This window comes from Carcharodon carcharias, chromosome 17, assembly GCF_017639515.1.
Source record: "Carcharodon carcharias isolate sCarCar2 chromosome 17, sCarCar2.pri, whole genome shotgun sequence".
Classification (NCBI taxonomy): domain Eukaryota; kingdom Metazoa; phylum Chordata; class Chondrichthyes; order Lamniformes; family Lamnidae; genus Carcharodon; species Carcharodon carcharias.
In genome coordinates, this window is record NC_054483.1 from 22,400,364 (window position 1) to 22,424,703 (window position 24,340).

At 41.6% G+C, this 24,340-nt stretch overlaps 1 protein-coding gene across 5 annotated transcripts in view; it reads left to right on the plus strand.

The window, feature by feature from the left end:
- Positions 1-24,340, plus strand: part of LOC121290207 (AP2-associated protein kinase 1-like) — a 135,269-nt gene that overhangs the window by 82,460 nt on the left and 28,469 nt on the right. For 2 of the 5 annotated variants that reach the window (XM_041210487.1, XM_041210492.1), the window contains 6 exons: positions 890-1,113; positions 2,193-2,350; positions 5,422-5,535; positions 7,112-7,207; positions 12,349-12,465; positions 16,091-16,201. In XM_041210487.1, the coding sequence (XP_041066421.1) occupies positions 890-1,113; positions 2,193-2,350; positions 5,422-5,535; positions 7,112-7,207; positions 12,349-12,465; positions 16,091-16,201 (820 nt within the window). The remainder of the gene's footprint in view (positions 1-889; positions 1,114-2,192; positions 2,351-5,421; positions 5,536-7,111; positions 7,208-12,348; positions 12,466-16,090; positions 16,202-24,340) is intronic. The other 3 variants (XM_041210489.1, XM_041210490.1, XM_041210491.1) reach the window with 3 other exon arrangements.

The following is a 24,340-nucleotide window of genomic DNA, read 5'->3' on the forward strand; positions in this document are numbered from 1 at the left end:
AGATCACCACTCATTCTTCTGGAGTCCAATGGGTGTTGGCCCAATCTGCTTAACTTTGCCTCATAAGATAACCCCTTCATCCTAGGAATCAGTCAAGTGACCCTTCTCTGGACTGCTAATGCAATTATATCCTTTCTTAAGTAAGGAGACCAAAACTGTACACTCGTACTCCAGACGTGATCTCAGGCCCTATACAGCTGCAGCAGCACTTTCCTATTTTTTTTAATTCCATTCCCCTTCAATAAACACCAACACTCCATTTTCCTCCCTAATTGTTTGCAAAACTTGCATTTTTGTGATTCATTTACCAGGATACCCAGATCCATCTGTGCCATAGTATTCTGCAGTCTCTCTCTCTCTCTCCCCTGAAATGATATACCGCTTTTCTATTCTTCCTATCAAAGTGGACAAGTTCACATTTTTGCACAGTATACACCATCTGCCACATTTTTTCCACTCACTTAACATAACTAAATCCCTTTGTAGACTCCATATGTCCTCTTGACACCTTAATTTCCGATCTATTTTTGTGACATCAGCACATTTTGCTACCATACATTCAGTCCCTTGATCCAAGTCATTAACATAGATTGTAAATAGTTGAGGCACAGCACAGATTCTTGTGGTTGTTTTTCTCACTCAAAAAGTGGGAATAAGACTGAAGTTTATTTTTGGGTGCCTTGGTTGCGAGTTGATTATTTGCAAGTTATATGTGTCAGTAACTTTAGATAAGTAGCAGCATCCACAAAAACGTGGGATAACAGAAAAGCTTTGAGATATTGTGGTGCCCAAATTTGATCCTAATAGCAAGTTTTTACCAAGACTTAATTTGACCAGTGGATGCTGGTGACAGAATGCACTGATTTCTTTTTACTGATATCCCTTGCAGAGCCAGATTCAACAGCCGCAGCAGCAATCACAAGGGGCACCAAACCAGTCTCCAAAAATCGTGTCTGTGTCACTGACCCCGCCATCATCTCCGAAGACTCAGCGTTCAGGCCACAGGAGGATCCTGAGTGATGTCACATACAGTGCAGTCTTTGGCGTTCCAGTCAGTAAATCGACCCAGCTCCTGGCAGCTGCAGCCGCTGAAGCCGGTTTAAACAAATCTAAGTAGGTTCACTTCTATTTCTCAAAATGAGTCGCTATTTGAGTGCCAGGCTTAATAACAATTATTTCCTGACTTACTAGAATTAAATGAAATTTCACAGTGCAGAAACAGACTATTCAGCCCAGCAGAAATAAAAATACGTGGAAAAACTCAGCAGGTCTGACAGCATTTGTGGGGAGGAACACAGTTAATGTTTTGAATCCATATGACTCTTCAACAGAACTAAGAAAAAATAGAAAAGAGGTAAAATATAAGCTGGTTTAAAGGGGTGGGGGTGGGCGGGGGTGGGACAGGTAGAGCTGGATAGAGGTCCAGTGATAGGTGGAGATAGCCAAAAGATGTCATAGACAAAAGGACAAAGAGATGGTGAAGGTGGTGACCTGCTGAGTTTTTCCAGGTATTTTTATTTTTGTTTTGGATTTCCAGCATCTGCAGTTTTTTGCTTTTATTCAGCCCAGCAGATCTGTTCTGGTGCCCACGTGAACCTCCTTCAACCTTACTTCATCTCACGGTGTCAATATATTCTATTCTTTTCTCCAAGGACTTTTTGGGCTTCCCCTTCAATGTATCTGTGTTGATTGCCTCAACCGCTCCATGTGGTAAGCAGGTTCCAAATTTACACCACCTTGACATTTGGTACAATATGCACGGTTCCATTGTGTCTGGACACAAAGTATTGGCAGGCTATTGAGCAATCGAGTGCTGAATTCTGCCCTCTTTCTCCATTTAACACTGTCAAGAGTCGATGGATTGCATTTAAGCTTAAATACCATAATTGACATTTTGACTTGCCTTCACTCAGTCACCAATATTTAGGCCAATTGCTGACCCAGCTGTGGGCAATAAATTCAATATAAGTCAGAAAGCCATCCTGGAACTGCCTGGTCAGCTCAGCTCCGCGTGAGGCAATCCATTTAGTCCTCTTGACCGAGTATATGAATATGCTAGAGGAGCTTTTACTCTCTAGCAACCAATGTAAGATATTTAACATAGAACCATAGAAAGTCTGTGGCACAGGAGGAGGCCACTTGGCCCATCATGTCTGTGCTGGATATTTAACATGTGATCCTGTTCCACTCAGGTCAGCTACAACTACTCCCTCAGGGTCTCCACGGACCTCTCAGCAGAACGTCTACAATCCTCCTGATGTGTCCACGTGGAATCCATTTGCCGATGACAATTTCTCCAAACTTACTGCCGAAGAACTGCTCAACAAGGACTTCGAGAAGCTCAAAGATGGTAAGTCCGACTTCAAGCAGACCTTGTGAGGCAGTGATCTTAAATTGGATTTTGTTCTTGGGAAATGCAAGTGAATGGTTGAAAAGAAGGAAAAGATCAAAGGAGCTGAAGGATTCTACACATAGGAGGCCCTGGGAGGGCTGAGTTATAGTCGAAATAATCAGCCTTTCAATATTAGCGCTTGATCCACTTTGTCTATTTAAACAGGCATGAATCTGCTCCAAATGTAAGTGAGTTGACATCTTTTCATAAAATGGACCAAGAAATTTCACGTGACCCAGTTCAGCATTGTTAAGATGTGGCGGGTGGTATGTGCTAGGCAGACCAAATCTACAAAGGAAGCTTAGCCATGCTATCACAACGGTTTTGCAACTTGTGTTTATTACGAGAAGATTTGTACACTGAATTCAGAAATAATGAGTCCACTAACATCTTTAGAGATTTTAAAAATTAAATTAAAACATTTATTAACAAAAGAAAAGAATTCAAACACGTACATAAGATTACAGTTGCTTAATACTGTAACAAATCCTAAAATTCTTAACTAACCTGACTCCCGACTACACACCCCCTTTATGGCAATAGCCCAAAATAAAGTTAAATTTAAGTCAACAACCTAGCAAGTTTACAGCACCCACTCTACAGTAGAATTCCAAAGGCTTTTAAATACAACTTTAGTCGCTGTAGCAGCAGTCTTCAGAGTGGCTCGAGGCTTTTTTCAAGACTGTTTCACCCAGTGTAGCTTTCAAGATTTTAACATGGCCACACCCCTCCATATAGCCTTCCATCCTTCTTTATATATGTTTCTCTCTCTTTAATGTGTAAAATCCCATTGTTCTACGTGTCTTTGGAAATTTACTTTTCCCATAATGTAAAAATCTTCCATGTTGTCGATATGGCCCTTTCCTTCAGAGAAAAACAATCGTACAGCTTCGCCTCACTTATCTTGTTAGTTGTAAACACTACACCACCCCTTTGAAAATCAAACAACCCCTTCATTTGTCTAAAAATGCAAATTTTATTCACACCCTATTTGTGGAACCCTTGTACTACCTTCTCCATCTCCATTTCAAAAGTCTATTTCACCCTTGACTCTTTTGATAATTCCAATCTTGGAGTCTAAGCATCTTTAATTAAATCAATCACACAGAACCATTCACACTCACACCCATCAGCCTACAATAATATTATGAAAAATATGATAGTTTTGTGACAATTGGAAGGTGCTTATTTTAACACATCAGGCAAGAGTGTACCTTTGTCTTAAAGCAAGCAAAAGGAAAATGTATCAGAGCAGTATCCATTTGGGCAAAAGTAGGAGCAATTATAGCAGGGTCTGCAGTCTGCCATTTATGCAAAGCAATGATTTATGCTTAACCGATATTTATCTGCATGCAGATATGCTGCAGTTTGTTTCTGCTTCTCTGGTAGTTTGGACTTTAGGGGTGTACACCAAAACTAGTTTACTGGGATGCATCTGACACTGGTGTTTCTTGCTATTGTATGTGGGATACTGGCATTAGTGCATCCAGCGTTGTTGCTGCTGCTCCAGTAATGCAGCAGTAACTGTTCTTGCGTTTCTGTTGTTGACTCGTTAATTAAATCACACTGCTGCAATGATTTGAACTCTGGTACCAGCTGTTGGCCTTTTTTTAAAAAAATTCAAGCCCTGCAGCACTGTTGCTGCGAGATTGAGCTTAATTTGAATAAAAGCAAAATTGAGAGTGGACTTGCAGACCAACTGTTAGGAATAGGACCTCGAATTGGGGATGCTCATGCAGGTTGTCACTGGAGCATGTGCAGTTTACCTTTCACACCATGTGACAGCAGCTATCAGAGATGCGCTTGGGAAATAGGTTAATTTGGTTGGGAAGTATTAATCACATTGTCTGAATGTCACTCCGAGAAAACCTTTTTTTTTATGTTCTTCAACATTTGTACAACATGTCTCAAACAATGAATGTTATTGTGCTGGTCAGTAAAGGGCACTGAATAGGAAAGGTGCTCTGAGAGAGAGGTACAAGGTGAAGATATTTTGAATAGAGGGAGGGAGGTGGCCAGACAAAGAGGTCGATAGAGAAAATTGCAGAGAGCAACAGTTAAAGACTGAACCAGGATGGTGATGCAGAGGAGAAGCTGAACAGGTTAGAGTCAGAAGAATGATGAATGTGTGCTGCAATGCTGAGCTGGAGGTCAGAAATGTAGCACTGAATTATCCATGGCCTTGCAGCTAATCTCACAACTGTCTACTTTTTACTTGAAACTCGTTTTGTTTTGTCTGTCTTTGATTTTGTGAGTTCATCTTCCTTCCTTCTCATTTGTTTGGATCATTGTTTGAAGTATTGTTTGTTACTCAATTTCCTGGCATAAGACCATTTCACATCAGGGTTGAGCCTCATTCTAATCATTTCACCCTATATACCCCGTAATGGTTAAAAATGCACCTTCTCAGTCTTGAATATATGAACTGTGCATCCACATCCCTCATAGGTATAGAATTCCTAAGATTCACAGTTCTGAGTAAACAGTTTTCTTCGCAGCTCAGTCCTAAATGGCTGAACCCTAATTCATTGACGGTGACCTCCATGCTCTGGACTCTCCAGCCAGATGAAACAGTCACTCAGCATCAACATCATAGATTTGTGCTATTTTTCCACTTTATATTATTTTATATCCTCAGGATGTCCTGAGACACTATTCATTACATTTTGAAGTGTAGCCACTGTCGGAATGTAGAGAAACACCCAAACCGCACACAGCAAGGTGCTATACACAATCATGAGATAGTCAACAAATTATCAGAATAAAGAGGATGCTGCTATAATAAAGTTAAAAAGAGCTTTTAGCCTGATGTGTTTACATTTTAAGGGGCAGTTTATTCATTAAGGTAGCATCCCTTTAAATTTTTAAGAGCAGCATTTTAAACCTGTCTAAATTGTAGGTTAAATTATGGAACATGAGTCATCAGTTGATAAGCAAGCCTTTGCCGTTTTGATATCATTTTCTTTCCTCCGAGGTAAAAACATTCGCAAATGATTGCAAAAGCTTAACATTGTTTCTAAATTTTTTAGGCAAAGCTGAAAAGACCAATACCTCCACTGAGAGTCTGATACCAGGACTTCCATCAGCTCAGGTGCAGTCGCAGGCAGATGCTTTTGGAATTGATCCCTTTGCCAGTGGGGCAGGTTAGTGCACAAACCAATCCCAATCATGACCTCTCATGACTATAGCTTTCGAAATCTGGAAGTGTGCTGTATTTCATAATACACTGGAAATATAGAGCACATCAGGCAGAGTTCAAAAGTGGAAGACAGATTAATGTTTGAGAAAGAAATAATTTTTTGATAACCTTATCCGAGGGAAGTGGAAAAGATGAAACTGAGCTTCGCTTAGTAGTACAGAATTCAAGTATTGCTGAAAAAAGGAGACATGGTGTCCAAACTTTTAGTCTTGCACTCACCAGAACAGTCACAAGAATTGTCAAATTTGAAAGAGAACAACTGCTACATATATTCATACACTGCGACCTGACCTCTAGGCAAAAGGAATATGTCCAGTCATTTGTGTCTTTTTTGAATGAAAGCAAAGCATGGGGGACAAGTGCTCTGGTGCATTTGCCGTGGCAACACCTTGCCCAATTAGAGCCGACTTGCCAACCAATCAGCACCCTTTTCTTATGCAGTGTAAATTATTGTTCACTTGGAAACCTGGTATTCTTGTGTGTGTCATGATGAGTGCAAAACCAAAAGCTTTGACAGAATGTCTTTTTTTCAACAGTAAAACTGAGAACAAGTTGGACTGTTTTCAGTTGAAATAATGTGAGAATTTCAACATGTAGTTTTACACACAAGTTAATTAAGTAAAAACGCAGACATAATTTCTCAAGTCAAAAGAGTTTGTCGAACAGATTGCAAAAATTCCAAGGTAATTACTACCCCTACCGGCCCCCCACCATTATTGACTATCAATAACTATTGCAAGGTGTGGGACTTGGGCAAGTGCTTTTAGGAGTTGCAGGAAAACTCCAAGCTGAGGACCCATCAGGCCTCTTCTCCTTTTGTCAGTCAAACCCAAACCCAGGTCAAAAAGAAAGCGCAAGGTTTCAGCCACCAGTCAGGATGATATTCTTTGCCAATGTTCTTCTCGCAGCCCTCTGTGCTGTCAAGTAAACCGCAAGTTGCTGGAACAAAAAATTCCTTGCCCCAGCCTTGGAGATCACTGAACGGTGCCTTTAAGGCTAGGAGCTGAGCAATCTTATGACAAAAATGTTTTATTTATTTTAACTAAAGTTTGATTAGATTATATCTTTATCAGTTAGTTTTGTCAATGAAATAATGAAAAAAAAAATCTATTGCATTGAGGCTTTTTCCAGAATGTCAGGTGATTTTCCTGCCTTTGTTGATAGTCTGAAGTCTTCTCATGGAAGTTTGTGGGAATAATGTCTTCTTGTGAGATATGAAAAATAAACTGGCTGATCACACCTCAACACAAACTTCAGCTGGCTAGCTGTTTCTGGATGGCAGGGATAAACCACTCCAGTTGCAGGTTTATGTGGAGTGTAAACATGGGCCTTTGGGGTCAAATGGTCTATTTCTGTGCGATAAATACTATATAAAGACTATGTAGTGGGCTAGGCATATGTGAAGCAAGTAAATCATGTGGTGATATGTAATTGCTTTCTGTTTTCTTTTATTGCTCCTTGTTCCTCTTTGTTACCTTATGCTTCTCCCTTACCTGTTATTGTCTGCTTGGTTGGTTCAGCAGAAAAGTCTACAGAACTGTTTGTTCCGGATGCTGCCGTCCCAGCAATCAACGTACCTGATCCTTTCACTCCTGTTCCAACATCAGAACAACCAGGTAATGAGTGCCGAGTCTACTTTTTGATCCCTTCTTGAGATGAAACAAGTCAATTGGGAAGCCTCTTGAGGGAGTTAATAAGATCTCCATTTACCAGAGATAAAAACAAAAAAACTGCGGATGCTGGAAATCCAAAACAAAAACAGAATTACCTGGAAAAACTCAGCAGGTCTGGCAGCATCGGCGGAGAAGAAAAGAGTTGACGTTTCGAGTCCTCATGACCCTCTGTCGAAGGGTCATGAGGACTCGAAACGTCAACTCTTTTCTTCTCCGCCGATGCTGCCAGACCTGCTGAGTTTTTCCAGGTAATTCTGTTTTTGTTCTCCATTTACCAGGTTGTGTAAAGCAAGCAAGTCTATTATTTTAGAATATACTTAGCAGTCAAGCATCGCCTGAGTTGAAGAGCCCATAATGGTGGTGTTACAAATGCAACATTTGTCACTTGGCCTCCATTTTATCTTTGTAGAGGTGTGAGGACTTGGCAGGAATATGTTGGAGACCACATAACTTGCCAGCGTTTGAACACTCTCCCTCACTCCGCCTCACTTTTAATATATGTTGTCCTTCCTTTTTCTGTTATTCTGTAGCAAATAGAACAAAACAAGGGCTTATGATTAGGCTAAAGCTTTGAAAGACTGGAAGCTGCCCCTAATGCCCCCAGCAAATTTAGTTGCACCTCTGGCCTTCGAGTTTGGAAAAAGCTTCTGCAGGCTGGAGAGTCTTAAGTTAAGACCACTGCATCGTTGTGCTTGTGATGCAGGAGTGAAGTGGAGCGCGAGAGGTTGAGGTGGGGAACAAGCATTTGAGATTTAACTTATTGGAATAGGGAATGATTAAATGTGATGTGCTGAAGGTCTGAAAACATAACTGGACAGATTTATGATGGCAAATTGTGGCTCGTAGCTGGGGAAATAATCTATGCCCCCGCAGTAATTTTAAGATATTGATCGTCAGAAGGCCTTTTAATGTTTTGAGCAATCTCAGTGGGTGTTTCAAGGATTTGTGTGTCGTCTTTTATCCCGTCTGTTTTATTGGAGAGAGTGTGATTATACCTGCTGTTATGAGCACGCTCCACAGTGCTAAAAGCAGCTGCTACAGGCCCACGCTTCCCATCAAACAACAATATGCTTTAGAAGTTGCTGCACTCCAAAGGCTGCCATCTCAAAACAGTGTGTACTTCAGGACTGAAGCATTCGGAGCATCAGAGAAAGTGAAGCTTTGTTGTTGTACTCGCAGTTGCAGGTGATAATGGTGTAAAATTTCATTGGAAACTCACTGTCGTTTGTCCTTTGCTTCAGTAATCCTTTTCCTCATGCCTCAAATGTGGGTCTCCACCTTCCCTCCAGAGGGCCCACCTTTGGAGTGACAGTGGGAAAATGCTATAGCTGCAGAGTTGTCAGTCCTCTAGACTTTTGCCAAAGGGAACCAGGAGTTTGGTCAGAGATTGGATGTCCAAACATGTTTCAGTGAGGGGGATGGGATATTTTGTGCAGACTTGTTTCACAAAAGCCACTTGAAGTTCACTGCCCATGAATTTGAACTGAAGCCATCTTCACAAACTGTTTTCTAGTTGCAGCTTATGGGAAGTCAAGGAAAAATTGGCCTGGAAACTGTCAGTTGGTCACAAAATTACAATTTTAAGTACCAAATCTATCATTATTTTTAAACTTGCCACTTAGTACACATTCCTACCCACTGCCTGCTCTTAAGATCCTGTAACCCAGTTATGTTTTAGATTCCAGTTGCCCAGAAGTTATGCTTGGCTATTGAGTAAACTGCTAATCATGTTGGTACCACAACAGCCTTGGAAAATCAATTTCCCTGCAGCTTGAACTAACATTGTAATTAGCATTGTTCAGATGTTGGACATTGATTGTTAAGAATGTTAGACCTCAGTTAATGTTTGCTGTGACTTTTATTTTCAAACTGCCACTAATTTAAGATGCTTGTTTGCTCCTATTTCTCTCATTACGTGGTTAAACACGAGAGACCATTTGTATTGAGATCCTTTGTTAATTGGTTCTAATTCTACTCGGCCAACTGTTAAAGGGCAAATGTATTCTACTTTTCCATTGTAAAAAGAAGGTTGAAACTTCAGTTCTTTGTACTGTATTCCATGAAACCATGATTTGAAGGCAGCTCTCATTCCCCTTGATTTGACCTTATTAAGTTCTATTCCAGTGACTTGATAAATGGGCATGACAGACAGACTGTGCCTATACCATTTGTGTAGACACTTGGTGTTTCTGATCCCTCCAATTGAAAGCATTCTGCACTCATTGATTTGCTATGACATCTTGATGAACAGAAAAGTGCAAAGAACAGGGATAAATCCATGATCACAAATTGGCTCATGGCATGGGAATATTAAGTTCTGCACCAGTAACAGCATGAATGGACAATGCTTCTCATGGCTCACTGCTCCTATCCAGAACCTTACCGAATGGTTAAGTTGTGTCATTATTGAATCTCTGTGCAATGCTCAGGATTGCATCATCAACTTTGCTATTCAATGACCTCAGTCACTGGATGGATTTGTTAATGTTGACTGTATAGTTTTGATCTTGTGATTGAAGGTTCAGAACAAACATTTCCAAACACATTGTTGCATTCCTTTGAGGTATATTGAGTCGGTTAAATCTTTGTCAGAAGTACCTTAGACCTTTTTCCTTTGCTCTACACAAAATAATAAAAATATAAAGGGAATTCAGTAACACTTAAAAGTATGCATTCCCATGCCTCCAGTAATCGTCACTAAGGAAAGCAGACCAAAGGTCTCAGCTTTAATCCCTAGCTTGTGTTCCGTTAGTTGGGTGATTTACGCTGGGAAGTAAGACTGCAGAATATCAATGCATCGAGAGTTGATGATACTGCAGTAATAAAGTATAAAAGCCTCTGTGCACTTCCTAGCAGGAATCACTGAATAGTGTTCAGGGAGGAAACCCACAACCTTGTGTGAAGATTGGACATTAGTGTATATCTATAACCAGCTGTCTCCCCTGAATTGAACTGAAGTAGATTGTGAGATTCCAATGTTTGCCGGAGATGTTTCAGTGAATATAAAATGATAAGGAACTCGCTTTCATTCCCATCCCTAGTTTCTCCCATTCCCTTCATTTGAAGGTAGCATCACTTCTAGAAGCTGCACCATTGTGTGTACTCTAAATAATACCTCACATTTAAGAGCTGAGTGTTGAAGCTACTGTTTGACAGAGACTGAAGAAGGTAGTTTTCTCTTTCCCACAGATAGGGTTTCAAGTTTTTTAACCTTGCCTTTGGAGATCACATTCAGTGATTTCACCTAGCTTCCTGTGCAAACTGAAAAGCATTGGTTTCGCTGTCATGATGCAGACGTCACCACCTCTTAAAGACATGCTGCAGATAACCTCATGATAATCCTGCAGAACCCTTCCCGCTATTGTTTTCTGTGCATTGCAAATGTTCTGAATAGCGAGGGGTTTGAGTGCATCGCCAACACAAGAACTGGTGTAGAGGTGTATGCTGAGAGGCTGTAAGATAAATAGGGCTCTGAATCACTCGTACTTGTTTTAGGATTCAGATTGCTCATGATTTTAGAGCTTAGGCTGTTATGTTGGCGTAACCCCTCAATCAGCCAATGTTTTGTACATTTTTCATGCTGACAATAATTCAGTACTTTTGCTGTGTCGCTCTATTCAACTTTTTTCTCTTGTTTCATTGTCTTTATCTCCTTCACCTCTTCACACAGAAAAACTCATTGAAGGTTTGAAGTCTCCTGAGACTTCATTTCTACTCCCTGACCTTATACCTCTTGGTGACCCCTTTGGGAGTACTGAGGATAATATCAATGGTAAAAAATCTCCAGGTGTAGTTTTTTTGACGTGCATGATCATATTGTAGGAATCTGGAGTATTTTCAGCCGTTCAAATTCTGACCCCTTCAACTTTAGTGTCAAGAGGCAGTGTGTTACAAATGAGTAGTGTATTAAAATGGAATGTACATGATTAATATTCAACAACATTCTTGACTTGTATCCAATGTTGTGTACCCTCACCATGTACAAACATTGGGTCATTCAGAGGCCCTGTGTGTGCTCACCAGTTTGCTAAGCACTGCAAAACCTGCAGAATAATAGGAAAGAGCCTCTTTGTCCGGTGCCTCAGCGGTACTGCCATGAAATGGCCAATGCGGCCACACAACTGTTGTTGGCTCAGTGGATTTTTCCCAATCCGTTGTTTAAATGTATCAGTATTTGGAGGTTGAGGTTGAAAATTCTCTTGGGTCCTATTCTTTATACATCCACTGAATCCACTTGTGCTTTTATCTCTGCTCCAATGTGTATGTGTTGTGGTTCTTGTGAGCTTCTCGCCCTGTTCTCCATTTCCACTGTGTAGCTCTTTTCTGTAAAGGGTGGCGATTGTAGTCTGTACGAAAACAAACAGTGTTAAGCGTTTCGAAGAATACCCAGCTGTAGCAGTAGCACGTCTGTTGGGACATGTTCTGTGTCACATGGACGTTTTGATGTATTTTCTGGTTGACAAAACCATAATTCTTTTCCTATATGCTCCTTAGCCCTGTGGGTGCTGATGAGTTGAGTTGTTACTTTTCTTGACACCATATGTCAACAAGGTGATACATGTTATTTTACAGAAGTCCAAAGGGAAGATTGAGTCTCATCCCCGTGACTCTCTATGTTATGTGCTTACCCCTTTGCCTTCCACATCGTGACTCGTACGTTAATTCAGCACTCGTTTTAAAAATCGACTGATAGGTTGTGGCAAATTGCAGAATGTTGAATCTCTGCAGCCCAAGTTTAAATGTTGAACTATGGATTTATAAACCATGTATTCTTTTTATAGAATGTAGCATAACCCTGATGTACAGTCCAAATGACACTAATGGATTCAGTTTTAAGTTTTATCAAAGTACTTGTATTGCCAGTGTTAATTGTCCTTTGAGAACTTTCCAGAAAAATGTAGTTGCCATGTCTGCATTTTTATTAATAGTACAACGATTTAAGCGCCTGCTGTTTAAAAGTGCAGATGATCTGTAATTATCTAACTTAGTGCTCTGTGGCAGCTTGGCAGTGTTCTTGATACACCTTAACATTTCTTTTTCTGTGTGCTTGCCTTTAATTGTCTGTTTGTGCTCTGGTTAAAAAGGAAAGGCTGAGGTAGCAGTGGGAAATCTCATACCTGGATTTGAGAGCTCAAAGCCTCAGCGACTGCCTCCACTGCAGGCGGAATCTTTAGGTGCTGTGGCTGCAAAAAATCCTTCAGGTTGGTACACACATTGCAGCTAAACCTCAGCGCCTGCTGTCACCACAACTTAAAATGATGAATGTTTTGCCTCTGCTATTTTCCATTTGTCTAGTCAGCACTTTTAAAACCAATAACCGTAGAGTAACGGGTTAATGGTGTGTTAATTAGGCAATGATGTTAATGATGATGTAAGCATGACATGAAGGTCAATTGACCAAGGGATTCCAGGGGAGCAGGACACAGAAACTGTGTCTAGGGAATAATATGCTTACCATGAGGCTTTAGATGTAAATAGTTGTAAATAAATAGTTTAAGAAAAATTTAATACAGACTATGTCCAAGTCACTCCTAGAGTAAGACAAACCTCATCCAGCCAGAAGACAAGGGCAACAAGCCAAGCCAATAACTGGCATACTGTAATTTTATACAAACTTCCCTTTGTCCCTTGCTCTCCAAACTTGTGCCTAACTCTCTCCCTCTTTGCCTGCCTTTTCTCTTGCTCGTTTTTTTTTATTGCTAGCTATTACCACTATTTGAATTTGGTGGAATGCAGTCCTTCAGTGAAGGAAAGGTGGAAGATAGTATTTTAACATACACTTTCAGTTAATGCTATCATGTTGAGCAAAGTAAGGGGAAGACATGGTATGGCAGAATACATTTGTTCCTCTCTGATACTCATCATTCAGGCTTAGGGGTGCATTCACACACTAAAACTGCAGCTTCAGTGCTACAGTGATGCACCTGAAGCATAATCCAAGAGAAGGATTCAGGAAACTTTTAAGCTGGGGGTAGGAAGGTGACTAGTTGACGGGATTTGGGAAGGGAATTTGATAGGAAAGAAACGTGAGAGAAAAATTATTAAACAGTGAGTGGTTAGGATTTGGAATGCACTGCCTGATTGGGCAGTGGGAACAGATTCAATGGCAGCCCTCAAAGGAAATGTAGATAAATGCTTGAAAAAGCAAACATTGCAGAGATGGGAGGAAAGAGATGGAGGACTGGTGCTATCAGGATAACTATTCACAAGAGCTTGTGCAGGCTGAATGGGCCATATGACCTCCTCCTGTTTTGTACTTAGCTATTTAGTATGTGTAAGATAAAAGCAAAATACTGCGGATGCTGGAAATCTGAAACAAAAACAACAATTGCTGGAAAAGCTCCAAAGGTCTGACAGCATCTGTGGAGAGGAAGACAGAGTTAACATTCCGACTCCGTTTGACTCTTCTTCAGAAATAAAGAGAAATAGAAAAGAGGTGAAATATAAGGGGGTTTGGACAGGTGAAGCTGGATAGAGAGCCAGTGATAGGTGGAGGCAACGGGGAGATTGCCAAAAAATGTCATAGACAAAAGGACAAAGGCGTGTTGACGGTGGCGATATTAGCTAAAGGATGTGCTAATGATGACATTAAAGGTAGAAAACAGGACGAGCAAGTGACAGATAGCCCTAGTGGGGGTGGTATGGGGGGAGGGGACCAAAACAGGCACCTTCCCATGCAACCGCAGAAGGTGCAACACCTGCCCCTTTACTTCCCCTCTCCTCACCGTCCAAGGGCCCAAACACTCCTTTCAAGTGAAGCAGCATTTCACTTGCACTTCCATCAATTTAGTCTACTACATTCGCTGCTCCCAATGCGGTTTCCTCTACATTGGAGAGACCAAACGCAGACTGGGTGACCGCTTTGCAGAACACCTGCGGTCTGTCCGCAAACATGACCCAGACCTCCCTGTCGCTTGCCATTTCAACACTCCACCCTGCTCTCATGCCCACATGTCCGTCCTTGGCCTGCTGCAATGTTCCACTGAAGCTCAACGCAAACTGGAGGAACAGCACCTCATCTTCCGACTAGGCACTTTGCAGCCATCTGGACTTAATATTGAGTTCAACAACTTCAGATCATGAACTCTCTCCTCCATCCTCAGCCCTTTTTTATCCCCTTTTTTCTAATAATTATTATTTATATATCTCTTTATATATATTTTTTCTTCTCCCACCTATTTCTATTATTATTTTTACAATTTATTTCCATATTGTTTTATCCCCACCTCTTAGCCTATTTGTATCCCCTTCCCCCACTCCGGCTATCCGTCACTTGCTCATCCTGCTTTCTATCCTTAAAGTCACCATTAGCACATCCTTTAGCAAATATCACCATCGTCAACACCCCTTTGACTTTTTGTTTATGAAAATTTTGGCAATCTCTTCTTTGCCTCCACCTCTCACTGGCCCTCTATCCAGCTTCACCAGCCTAACCCCCCCTTAAACAGTTAATATTTCATGACATTTCTATTTCTCTTCAGTTCTGATGAAGAGTCATATGGACTCGAAATGTTAATTCTTCCTCTCCACGGATGCTGTCAGACCTGCTGTGTTTTTCCAGCAATTTTTGTTTTTATTTAGTACGTGTGGTGGGTGGTGGAATCTGAAGCTGGAGGAGCCAAGTATGCATATGGGAACATGTGGCTGGAGAGGATTACTACGGTCAATTAGGACAGTTTAGGGAAGACTTCCAAAGTAAGGGTGCAAATTTTCAAATATAAATCATTTATTGAAATAATGTCATTAGTCAGGATTATCATCTTTCATATGGTTTGTGCTGAAGCAAAAAAGAAAATTCAATTAATGTTGATTTTTAGCAACATCACTTTGGCCATCTGTGCTGTTTTGAATCACTAGTCTTGCAGACAGTGCAGTGATTACTCTGCTGGTGAGCCACACCAGATGAGTTGAAATTGCAGCAAAATCAGTCTCTCACATAAGCATACATTTAATGCTGCATTTGAACTGCAGCTGCCTGTCCAAGCTGCAGTATGGGTTCCAGCCAGGCAGTATCAAGTGAGATTACCTGACTTTGTGTAACTCATAAGCATTGTGCATATGTGTGATTAGAATTTAAATGCTGAGACAGCAGGGTTGAACTCTCTGAGCATTTGAATCAACAGCAATAAGTTTTTTTAAATGTAAAGATATGGTCCGGCACCACCATCCCACCCAGGCAGTGTTCTTCATGAGTCTTGAAGTGGTGTTAAATTGAAGCGGTATGAAATTATAGCCTTTGCTGCGATGATAAAGTTCCTGTTCAGAAACACCTTGGGTTATTGATCTGGTACAGTACATGCAGTGTGAGTTGGTTTCACTTCCAAGGCAAACAGAGGGAGCTAACCATCTCAATGTTGAGTCATTTAAGGAAAAATGAGGTTCAGAAAAGGAATAAATGAAAGGGCAGTTACCAGTGTTGTGAGATGGCCGAGTTTCAGTGCAATTCAAATGTCAATACTTGCCGCACATCACATTCTGAAAATTCAGAAATATATTCAAGCAGGTTACATCTTGGAACTGTTTGGGCGGAAAGAATTACGAAATGTAGACGTGGAGGTGAGGGGGGATGGCGAGGAGGGGGTGGTGAGGGTTGTCAAGTATTTCCCAGAACATTAAAAGAACTTTTCCCCCAATTTATAGCATGAGGACAAATTATTTTGTAATGTGAATTGGACAGTGCTTTCCCCCATGTGCAGACTTGCGTTGACAAAGTGAATTTTGGAAAATGGCATTGCAGTTTGTGGAGTCTCGAACTAACCATTTGCTGTTTTTTTTCCCTCTTTCCACTCCTCTGCCTTGCACCTGTCACCGCTGAACCTCGCTCAGACTGTCTCACCGGAGAGGACTCCATTCTTGACTATTCTCTCCTCTCTAACCCAGTGACTGAAATGATTGATGAATTTACTCCTGTACTTTCATCTGGTCAGGTTAAGCCAGGTAAGGACATCTGATCCTTTGTTTATTTTCCCCTCTAACTCTCTCAGTAGTTTGATACTTTTCATACTTGGCAATTTGTTTCCTCGTATGGTCTTTACAAATTCTTTTTAAGAAAGATGCATGCTATACCTTGAAGCTGTGGGAGGAATTTTTTAAGGCTTTTGAACAAACTGCTTAGTTTTGCACAGTAGAAACTTGAAACAAAATGGAATCTAAAGTTTACCTCCTGATTTGGGAGAGAAGAGTGCCATATCTCCATGGTTACTAGGGCTTTTAAAAGCAGAATCATGTTGTTGCTATACTGCTGTAAATCTTTGTGATTTTGATCTGTCTCTTGCAGCTGACAGCTGCAAACTGTCCGGAATGTATTCCTAGATTGGTTTGAATTCAGTACTATACTCATCAATGAAATTGACTTGCCTGTGGTGCTTTCCTTCCTTTATATATCCTGTCTTTTTACTTAAAGTGAAATGATTCAGTTCCAAGGGACAGTTTTCTCAAAACAGAGGTGCTCATTGTTTATGCAGTTCTACTTGGACCTGAGTGCTAATGGCTTCCGAGAATCTCTGTGCTGAATTTTCTTGAATTGTACTTAGAATTGTGTTAGCTGAAGAGTAATAAGAATTGATAGATAATCATTCTGTTCTTTCTTTTCTCTACACCCTGCCCCACTCCCATCTAAGTGTTCAACTTAATTCAAGATTTGGCCATTTCAAGCAAGGCTAAAATATGCTGACTTAAAGAACATTAAGCTCCTTTGTTGGTGTGTGGGGGAGCAGAAGCAGCTATTAATATTCTTATGACCATAAGTTTTCTTTAACTGTAGATGGCATAGTGTGGTGTGTTTTCCTCTCACTTGACCTGAAGGCTGTGCAAATGCACATTTGCCATTGTCTCTTACAGTCTGCTTCCACCATATATGTTGAGGTAGACCTCAAGGGACCTGACCCTATGCTATCTATGCTCAGCATGATATTAAGACTGACAAGGGTTCTTGATGAACACAGTGAATGAAATTTATTATGAGCAACAAGTATATACATCTCTGCACGGGCCTTAATCTAGCCTGGGTCCTAACAATTACGTAGGCTGCTTGGTTGACTATATGCCTGGCTCATAAGGCACACACAAAGTCTTACTGATACAGAGTCACAGACAGTAGTGAACATCTGCTGTAGAGATCATAGGCAATGGTGAACATCTAACATGGAGGCTGTACCGTTTATCTTCCAGCCTCACACATGGTGATGTCACTATGCAGCTTCTTAAAGGTACATGCCATTGCCTGCATTGGCATGCATACAATATTGCAACAATATCTGGGGAAGGGAAAGGCTCCCAATCAAATCCTTGGCTTTGCTTTTCTCTACCAAGTTTTCCTTTGCCTCATTGGATCTTGTTATATGGAACATTGCTGGTGACATGAGAGAGCTGCAACTGTGTAAAAGAATGGCAATGGTGGTGGTTTCTCCAAGACTGGCTTGTCCAGCCTTTTCGTTAAGGGGCGGTGGGGGGGGCACATTTGCATATTTTGCTCACTCAGTGGACCAATGAGCAACTTTCAGACAGATAACTTTTGGTACAACAATAAACTGAGCATCAAAAAAAAGTTGTGTTTTAAAGAAAGAAACAATTGCTGAGCAAAACCACAGCAATGTCATTGCAATAACTTGTTAATTTAGGAAAGAGTAATTCATAAAAATGACCAGAGGGTCATACTGTGTTGTTATGATTGCAGCTGATGTTACTAGTGGACAAACCCGATCCCACGTTGAAACCCGGCTTGATGGGTCCAAACTTCTATTTGTTGTTCAGATAGTGGAGAGTAGCTACTGAACAGATCTCCGGAGTCAGCTGGTGAACTTTTAACAAAAGAATAAAAAATTTATTAAACAAGAGAAGATGAACTATATTACATTACTCCTTCACCACAACTATAACCTTTACAGATACATACAGATTTGTAAGGATAACACAAGTTACGAAGGCTATCTTTTACTCTAACGTTCACAGTAAGTACATACTCCATACAAAGCAATAGGCAGCCTGTGGTCAGACACACCACACTCTGAAACCAAGTGGCAGATGCCACCCTAAAGAGATGCATGGATTCTCCTCAACTCCCCCCAGCCGCTTGTCATACGGTGACTAGTCTCACTGGATTCCATCTTTCACTCAAGGACTTCCATTCTCTACTCTTCAAGGACTCATTTTGGAATCTTCTCCCAAACCGACGCTTTCTCTCCAATACCTTCCGCGGGTCCACCTCCAGAGTTTCGAACTCTCCTTCTGATGTTCCTCTCTCCTGGATCTCCACAGGCATTGAAACTTCCTTCCATGCTCTCTGTCTCGAATGCTCAGCCGTGCTGACTTTACACCACTGCTTCACAAGCCCATAGTAAAGAGTTACTTACCTTTTGCTGTCTCTTTGGACCTTCCGACTTCTCACAAGCCGCTTTTGCTTTAAATTTGCTTTCTGCAGTTTTTCTTCCTTGAAACCTGAAGCCTTCCTTTGCTCCTCACTCTTATCTTTACTTAACAGGACCTTTTCCAGGCTTCTGTCCCTCCTTTGACTAGAAGGTCTTCTTGGGACTTTCTCCTTAGTTCCTGTCACCTGTTTCTGCAGTTTCCGCCTGTCCAGCTTCTCTTGAGTCTTGGCTTCAACTTTGGCTTGGGACTCACACTCACACTCTCACTCCCTCTCTCTCTCTCTCTGTATCTCTCTTTCTGTCTGTCTGTCTGTCTGTCTCTCTCTCTCTCTATTTCTCTGTGTGTGTGTGTGTGTGTCTGTGTGTCTGTGTTGGTCGGCAACAGCACAGTTTTTTCTCCCTTGTGTTTGCTTTAACTTCTCTTCAAGAGTCATAAAACTCATTTGAAATGCAGCTATACAAACAGAGCTATAGACCTGTTGTCTCCCCTCAAAAGTGAAGCCAGATTCCAGGTTTTGCCTTATAACCCACAAATAGAAAAAATATAAATTAAACTTAAACTGAAAGATACACCTCATTCTTAACACACCCAAATTCACATATATCTTAGTTATGCTATCTCTATTTCTGAACATTGTGTATCTGGCTCACTCCAAGTCTCAGTGTGTCACCGAGTGGGTGCGTGTGTATGTGTTGGTGAGTGGTGGTGAGAGTGAGAAACCTGAAGCTGGGCGCAGTCTGCCACACACAGCACCATCACCACCACCCCACCCCCCAAAAACCCCCCACCCCCCCAAACACTCACTCAGTCACACTCGCACGCGTGCGCACACCGTCTCTTACACTCCCCCTGTACACTCACTCAGATGCTCTCTCTCACTCTCCGCCACCCACCCTGCGCACGTGTACACACACACGCACACACTTGCTCTCTCACTCCCTCATATTCACCATGACACCGTCTCCTCCCCGGGCCCGTCAAAACTTTGCCTTCCACAGTCCCAACACAACTTCGCCCTCCCAAGCCGCCGAAACCTTGCTTTCCAGGGGCCTGATGTAGCTGGCTCCCCAGGCTCCAACTCTGTCATACCTTTACTTTCCTTGGCCTGACAGCCTTCAGCACACTGACCAACTCCGGTGTTTGCTGCTCCTCCAATCAGAGACTGCGTCTTTGCCTCATTTGCTGACCAGCAGTTAACGCAGGAGAGAAGCAGTCTCTGGTTGGAGGAGCAGCTCCGTGCAGAATTTTGCATTGAAACTCACCTGTTTGACTGGAGTTCTGAAAACTAGCTCCGGGAACCACATAGAGAGGCTTTGCAGGCCACATGTCGAACAAGCTTGATCGAAGACAATGTGGTCTTCACTGTCTGCTTGACAACCAGTTGTGGGAGTGATTTTAACATCAGCAATATATTCCTGTCAAATGCTCTGGGTTGTACTGCAACCATCACCTAGTAACGTGAAGGAGATGAATGTCTGGTCTCCAGGAACATTCAGCCCCCAATCTTCATCTCCTGATTGCTGCCCATCATCCCCTTTGGTCTTGCAATGGATCCAATAAGATCTGAGACCTCATTGCCAGTAAGAAGCCAGAGAGAATTCATTTGTCTGAAGAGACCGCAGATGCTAGGTTTGAGACTGTCAGAAGATTTGATGGAGATGTTCAAAATGATGAAGGATTTTGATAGAGTAAATATAGAGAAACTGTTTTCAATGGACTGGCAGGAGGATTTACAACCAGAGTACACCAATGTAAGGAATTTTTGAGGAGAACTGAGATTTTTTTCTATGCAGTGAATTGTTGTGACCTGAAATGTGAGGCCTGAGAGGACAGTAGAAGCAGATTTGATCACAGCATTCTAAGGGAAATTGGATAAATAATTCAAGTGTAAAACATTTGTCAGTCTATGGGTAAAGAGCAAGCAAGTGGGACTAATTTCAAAGATCCAGCATAGGCAAGATGGGCCGAAGGGGCTCATGGTGTGCTGTATCATTTTATGAAATGCTCATCCATCAGATGTCCATCTCCCTGCACTCAAGTTAATGTAAAAAATCTGAATGTCTACACAAGACTGACCGAGATCAGCAGCTCACTGTTTACTCGATGGCTTTTGCATCCTGCCATGCAGGTGTGACAACTGCAAATACTTGTTCAATTATCTCCTCCCATTGGTATATGCTTCTGTTTCCTCCTCTCCTCTGCTACAGAGTCTTCTCCTTTCAACTGTTGAAAAGATGATCATCATTGTATTCCATCCCTGAGTCTGAGGCACTGTTTTACGTGAGCGGAAATGGTGATAGAGTATGATCTGGTACTGCAGCTGTGAAATGATTGTATATTTATGAGGGTTAGCAGCTGTGCTGTCCCTTTGCATTGTCTGCATCTCGGCTTAACCGAGTTCAAGAATTGTATGCGTTGATTTTCACTGCAGAGGCCAAGTGTAAACGTTGGCATGGCAGGCTTCACAGCAACCAACAGTGAGTGAAACAGGAAATGCTGGAAAACTCAGCAAGTCTGGCAACATCTGTGCAGAGAGAAACAGTGAACATTTCAGGTCAATGATCTTTCAGTTCTGATGAAGAGTTGCCAACCTGAAATGTTAGCTGTCTTTCTCTCTCCGCAGACCTTGCCTGACTGTCAAATATTTCCAGCAACTTCTGTTTATATTTCAGATTTCCAGCATCCACAATATTTTGCCTTTGTGTGAAGGAGTGAGGCTATGGACAGCAGGCTGCTTGCAGGTTTCTGGACGCATAGATTCTGTTGCTTGCAAGTCAATATATAGTAGCAGCTTTTATTGACTCATGACTGTCTTATACTCTGGACTGCACCCCAAGGAATTGAGTGAACATTGGTGCAAGCTCCCTTCATGTTGGACAAGTAAGGCCAACAGAAAGAGAGATTGGAAACTTATATTATAAGGAATCTAGGCTGCGTTATGACCTGGTTTTAGTGATGAATGGGCAGCTAACTGGAATGGAAGTCCCAAATTTGTGTAAGATGGTAAAGCCAGGATTTTACGGCCCTCCCGTGGCATGTCTCACTCCGGCGGATGCAGCGAGCCATTTAAACCTCCATTCGGTTTGGCAGGAGGGGCTGTAAAATCTTGTCCATAGAGTTTGATAGCACATTCTGATTTAGGTACTCAATGTGGGGGAATGGAAATGGTAGCATTCTTGAATCATTAAAAAAAATGTTTTAACTCTTTCAGATGCATTTCTAAAAAGGTCTTGACTTTTATGTTTTGATGTTACTAATGGTGCTTGACTAAAACAACAGTGTGCAATGAAATATTATACGCAAATATTGCAAGAAGGAAAACTGAAGTTGTCTGAGGGTTAAGCAGTGACATAGCCCAGGCAATACTATAGAATGGAGGATTGTGCATGTGATTGACCCTCACGGTGAGTTCTGCGTATTGAAGAAATGGCTCTTTTCCAAGGAAGGTGGGAGCTGAGGGGGGACAGAAAATACTTTGTTTGATGAAAGCATTGATGAGAGGAAAGAAGAAAATAAACTTTCAGAATGTCTTGTCGTATCAGTGACTTGGCAGAAAAATAGTTAACCATATCATTGATGTATAGCTCTTGATTTTGGAAAAGCAAGGGGGTTTGCAACAGAGTATGCTGTAAAGGTGAGAAGTTCAGCTGATGCAGACGGCAGTGTTGGGTGGATTCGATTTTGCTTTGTACATTACCCACTTATGCTTGGCTTAAGTTTACAAAACTTTTAGATTTAAATTGGAAGTTGTGAACAGTTGACCAGCCACCAGCTTTGTCAGAATTAAACTTTTAAAAGAAGGAAACAAAATGGAGCAGAGATTTTTGGTCTGATTATAGTTTCTCTCTGCAGATCCTGACATAAGCTACTGAGCACTTCTGTCATTTTGTGTTTTATTTTAAACCACTTTCTTCCTGTTTAATGTTGACTTTCTGGTTAATCTTGCCTCTTACAATCCATGCCTCCTCCCTTTTACATGCTGCAGAGGATACTAACCTCATCTCAGACTTTGATCTCTCTATTAAAAATGACAAAGTGGAAGAAGACGAATTTGACCCCATTCCTGTGTTATCAAAAAATTCCCAAGGTAAGGTTTGAATTAAAACATGTTCAATATTGTATTTGTCCTCTTCCCCCTTTGTTTCCAGTCTGTAAGCCTTTCACTGAACCATCCTGGGCCAGGAAATAAACAATGCAAGTGTCATTCAATCCTGATCATTCATTAATTCCTATACATGACACGCAACTCAAATGCCCCAGTCTTAACTTCGTAATTTTACTTTTTTATTGTATCTCGAGTTCTTCCTATTTCCTAGTGTGGACTTTGCCAAGTCAAACTTGCAAAGCTTTGATTGGATCCTCGCTTCGACTTGCTGGAAGAAATTATAAGGTTAATCTTCTGATCTCCAGCTGGATGGTTGGGTAAACGTTGTTCACGTTATTGACTGCCTGCCAAGGGTCGTCTTCGAATATTGCATGTCCTTTCATGGGACTTTATCTCTAATGTGGTGAGCTTTCTCACAACACATTTCCACTTGTCAGCAGTCAGTCTAGGATTGGGGTCTGTGGTCATGATGTGAAATGTCACAGAGTAAACAATTTTGTCTGTTCAGAAAGACAGTGTGGCTAATTGCCAAATGATGTTGAGAAGACCTTGGTTTCATGTAAGCTTGGAGGTGGCAGTGAAATCTTGAGTTTTTGTACCTTGTTCCAGCTATTCTGATATCCTTGGGTTTAGCAGTTTTAGATGGTGGTGGAGCATTGATCTTGAAGTCCTCCTTGCAACTTCATGCCAGATTCTTGGTGTTCCTGCATGAAGAATATTTCCTTGACATTAGGATACCATCAAAGTAACAAATGTGCCACTCAAGTGCCAAGCAATGACCATCTCTAACAGGAAAGAATCTAGCCATCTCCCCATGACATTCAATCGCATTACCATTGTTGAATCCCACACCATCAACATGCTGGGGTTTACCAGTGTCCAGAAACTGAACTGGACTAGTCATATAAATACTGTGGCTACAACAGCAGGTCAGAGACTAGGAATCCTGTGGTGAGTAACTCACCTTCTGCAAGGCACAAGGCAGGAGTGTGATGGAATACTCTCCACTTGCCTGGATGAGTGTAGCTCCCACAGCACTCAAGGTGCTCAATACCATCCAGGACAAGGCAATCCAGTTGATTGGCACCACATCCACCATCTTCAGCTTTGACTCCCTCCACCACCAACACTGTATACACCATCTATAGGATGGACTGCAGCAAGCCTTCTTCGACAGCACCCTCCAAACCTGCAACATCTACCACCAAGAAGGAAGGCAGTAGATGGGCACACAACCACCTGCAAGTTCCCCTCCAAGCCACACATCACCCTGACCTTTGAAGTCAATCGCCATTTCTTTGCTATCAGTGGGTCCAAAACCTGAGGACATTAATGAACCAACCGGGTTTCAACGATAATTGATGATAGTTTCATGGCCACCCCACCATGACTGACACTGGCTTTATGTTAGTAGATTTATTTATTGAATTTAAATTCCACCAGCCTTTGAACCCATGACCCCAGAACATCAGCCTGGGCCTGTGGATTACCAGTGCAGTGACATTGCCACGATGCTATCGGTGTTCTCACTGCCCCTGATCAATTGTGATTTTACTGACTTGTAATGACCCATCTGAATTTGGACAGACATTCAAAAGCATGGG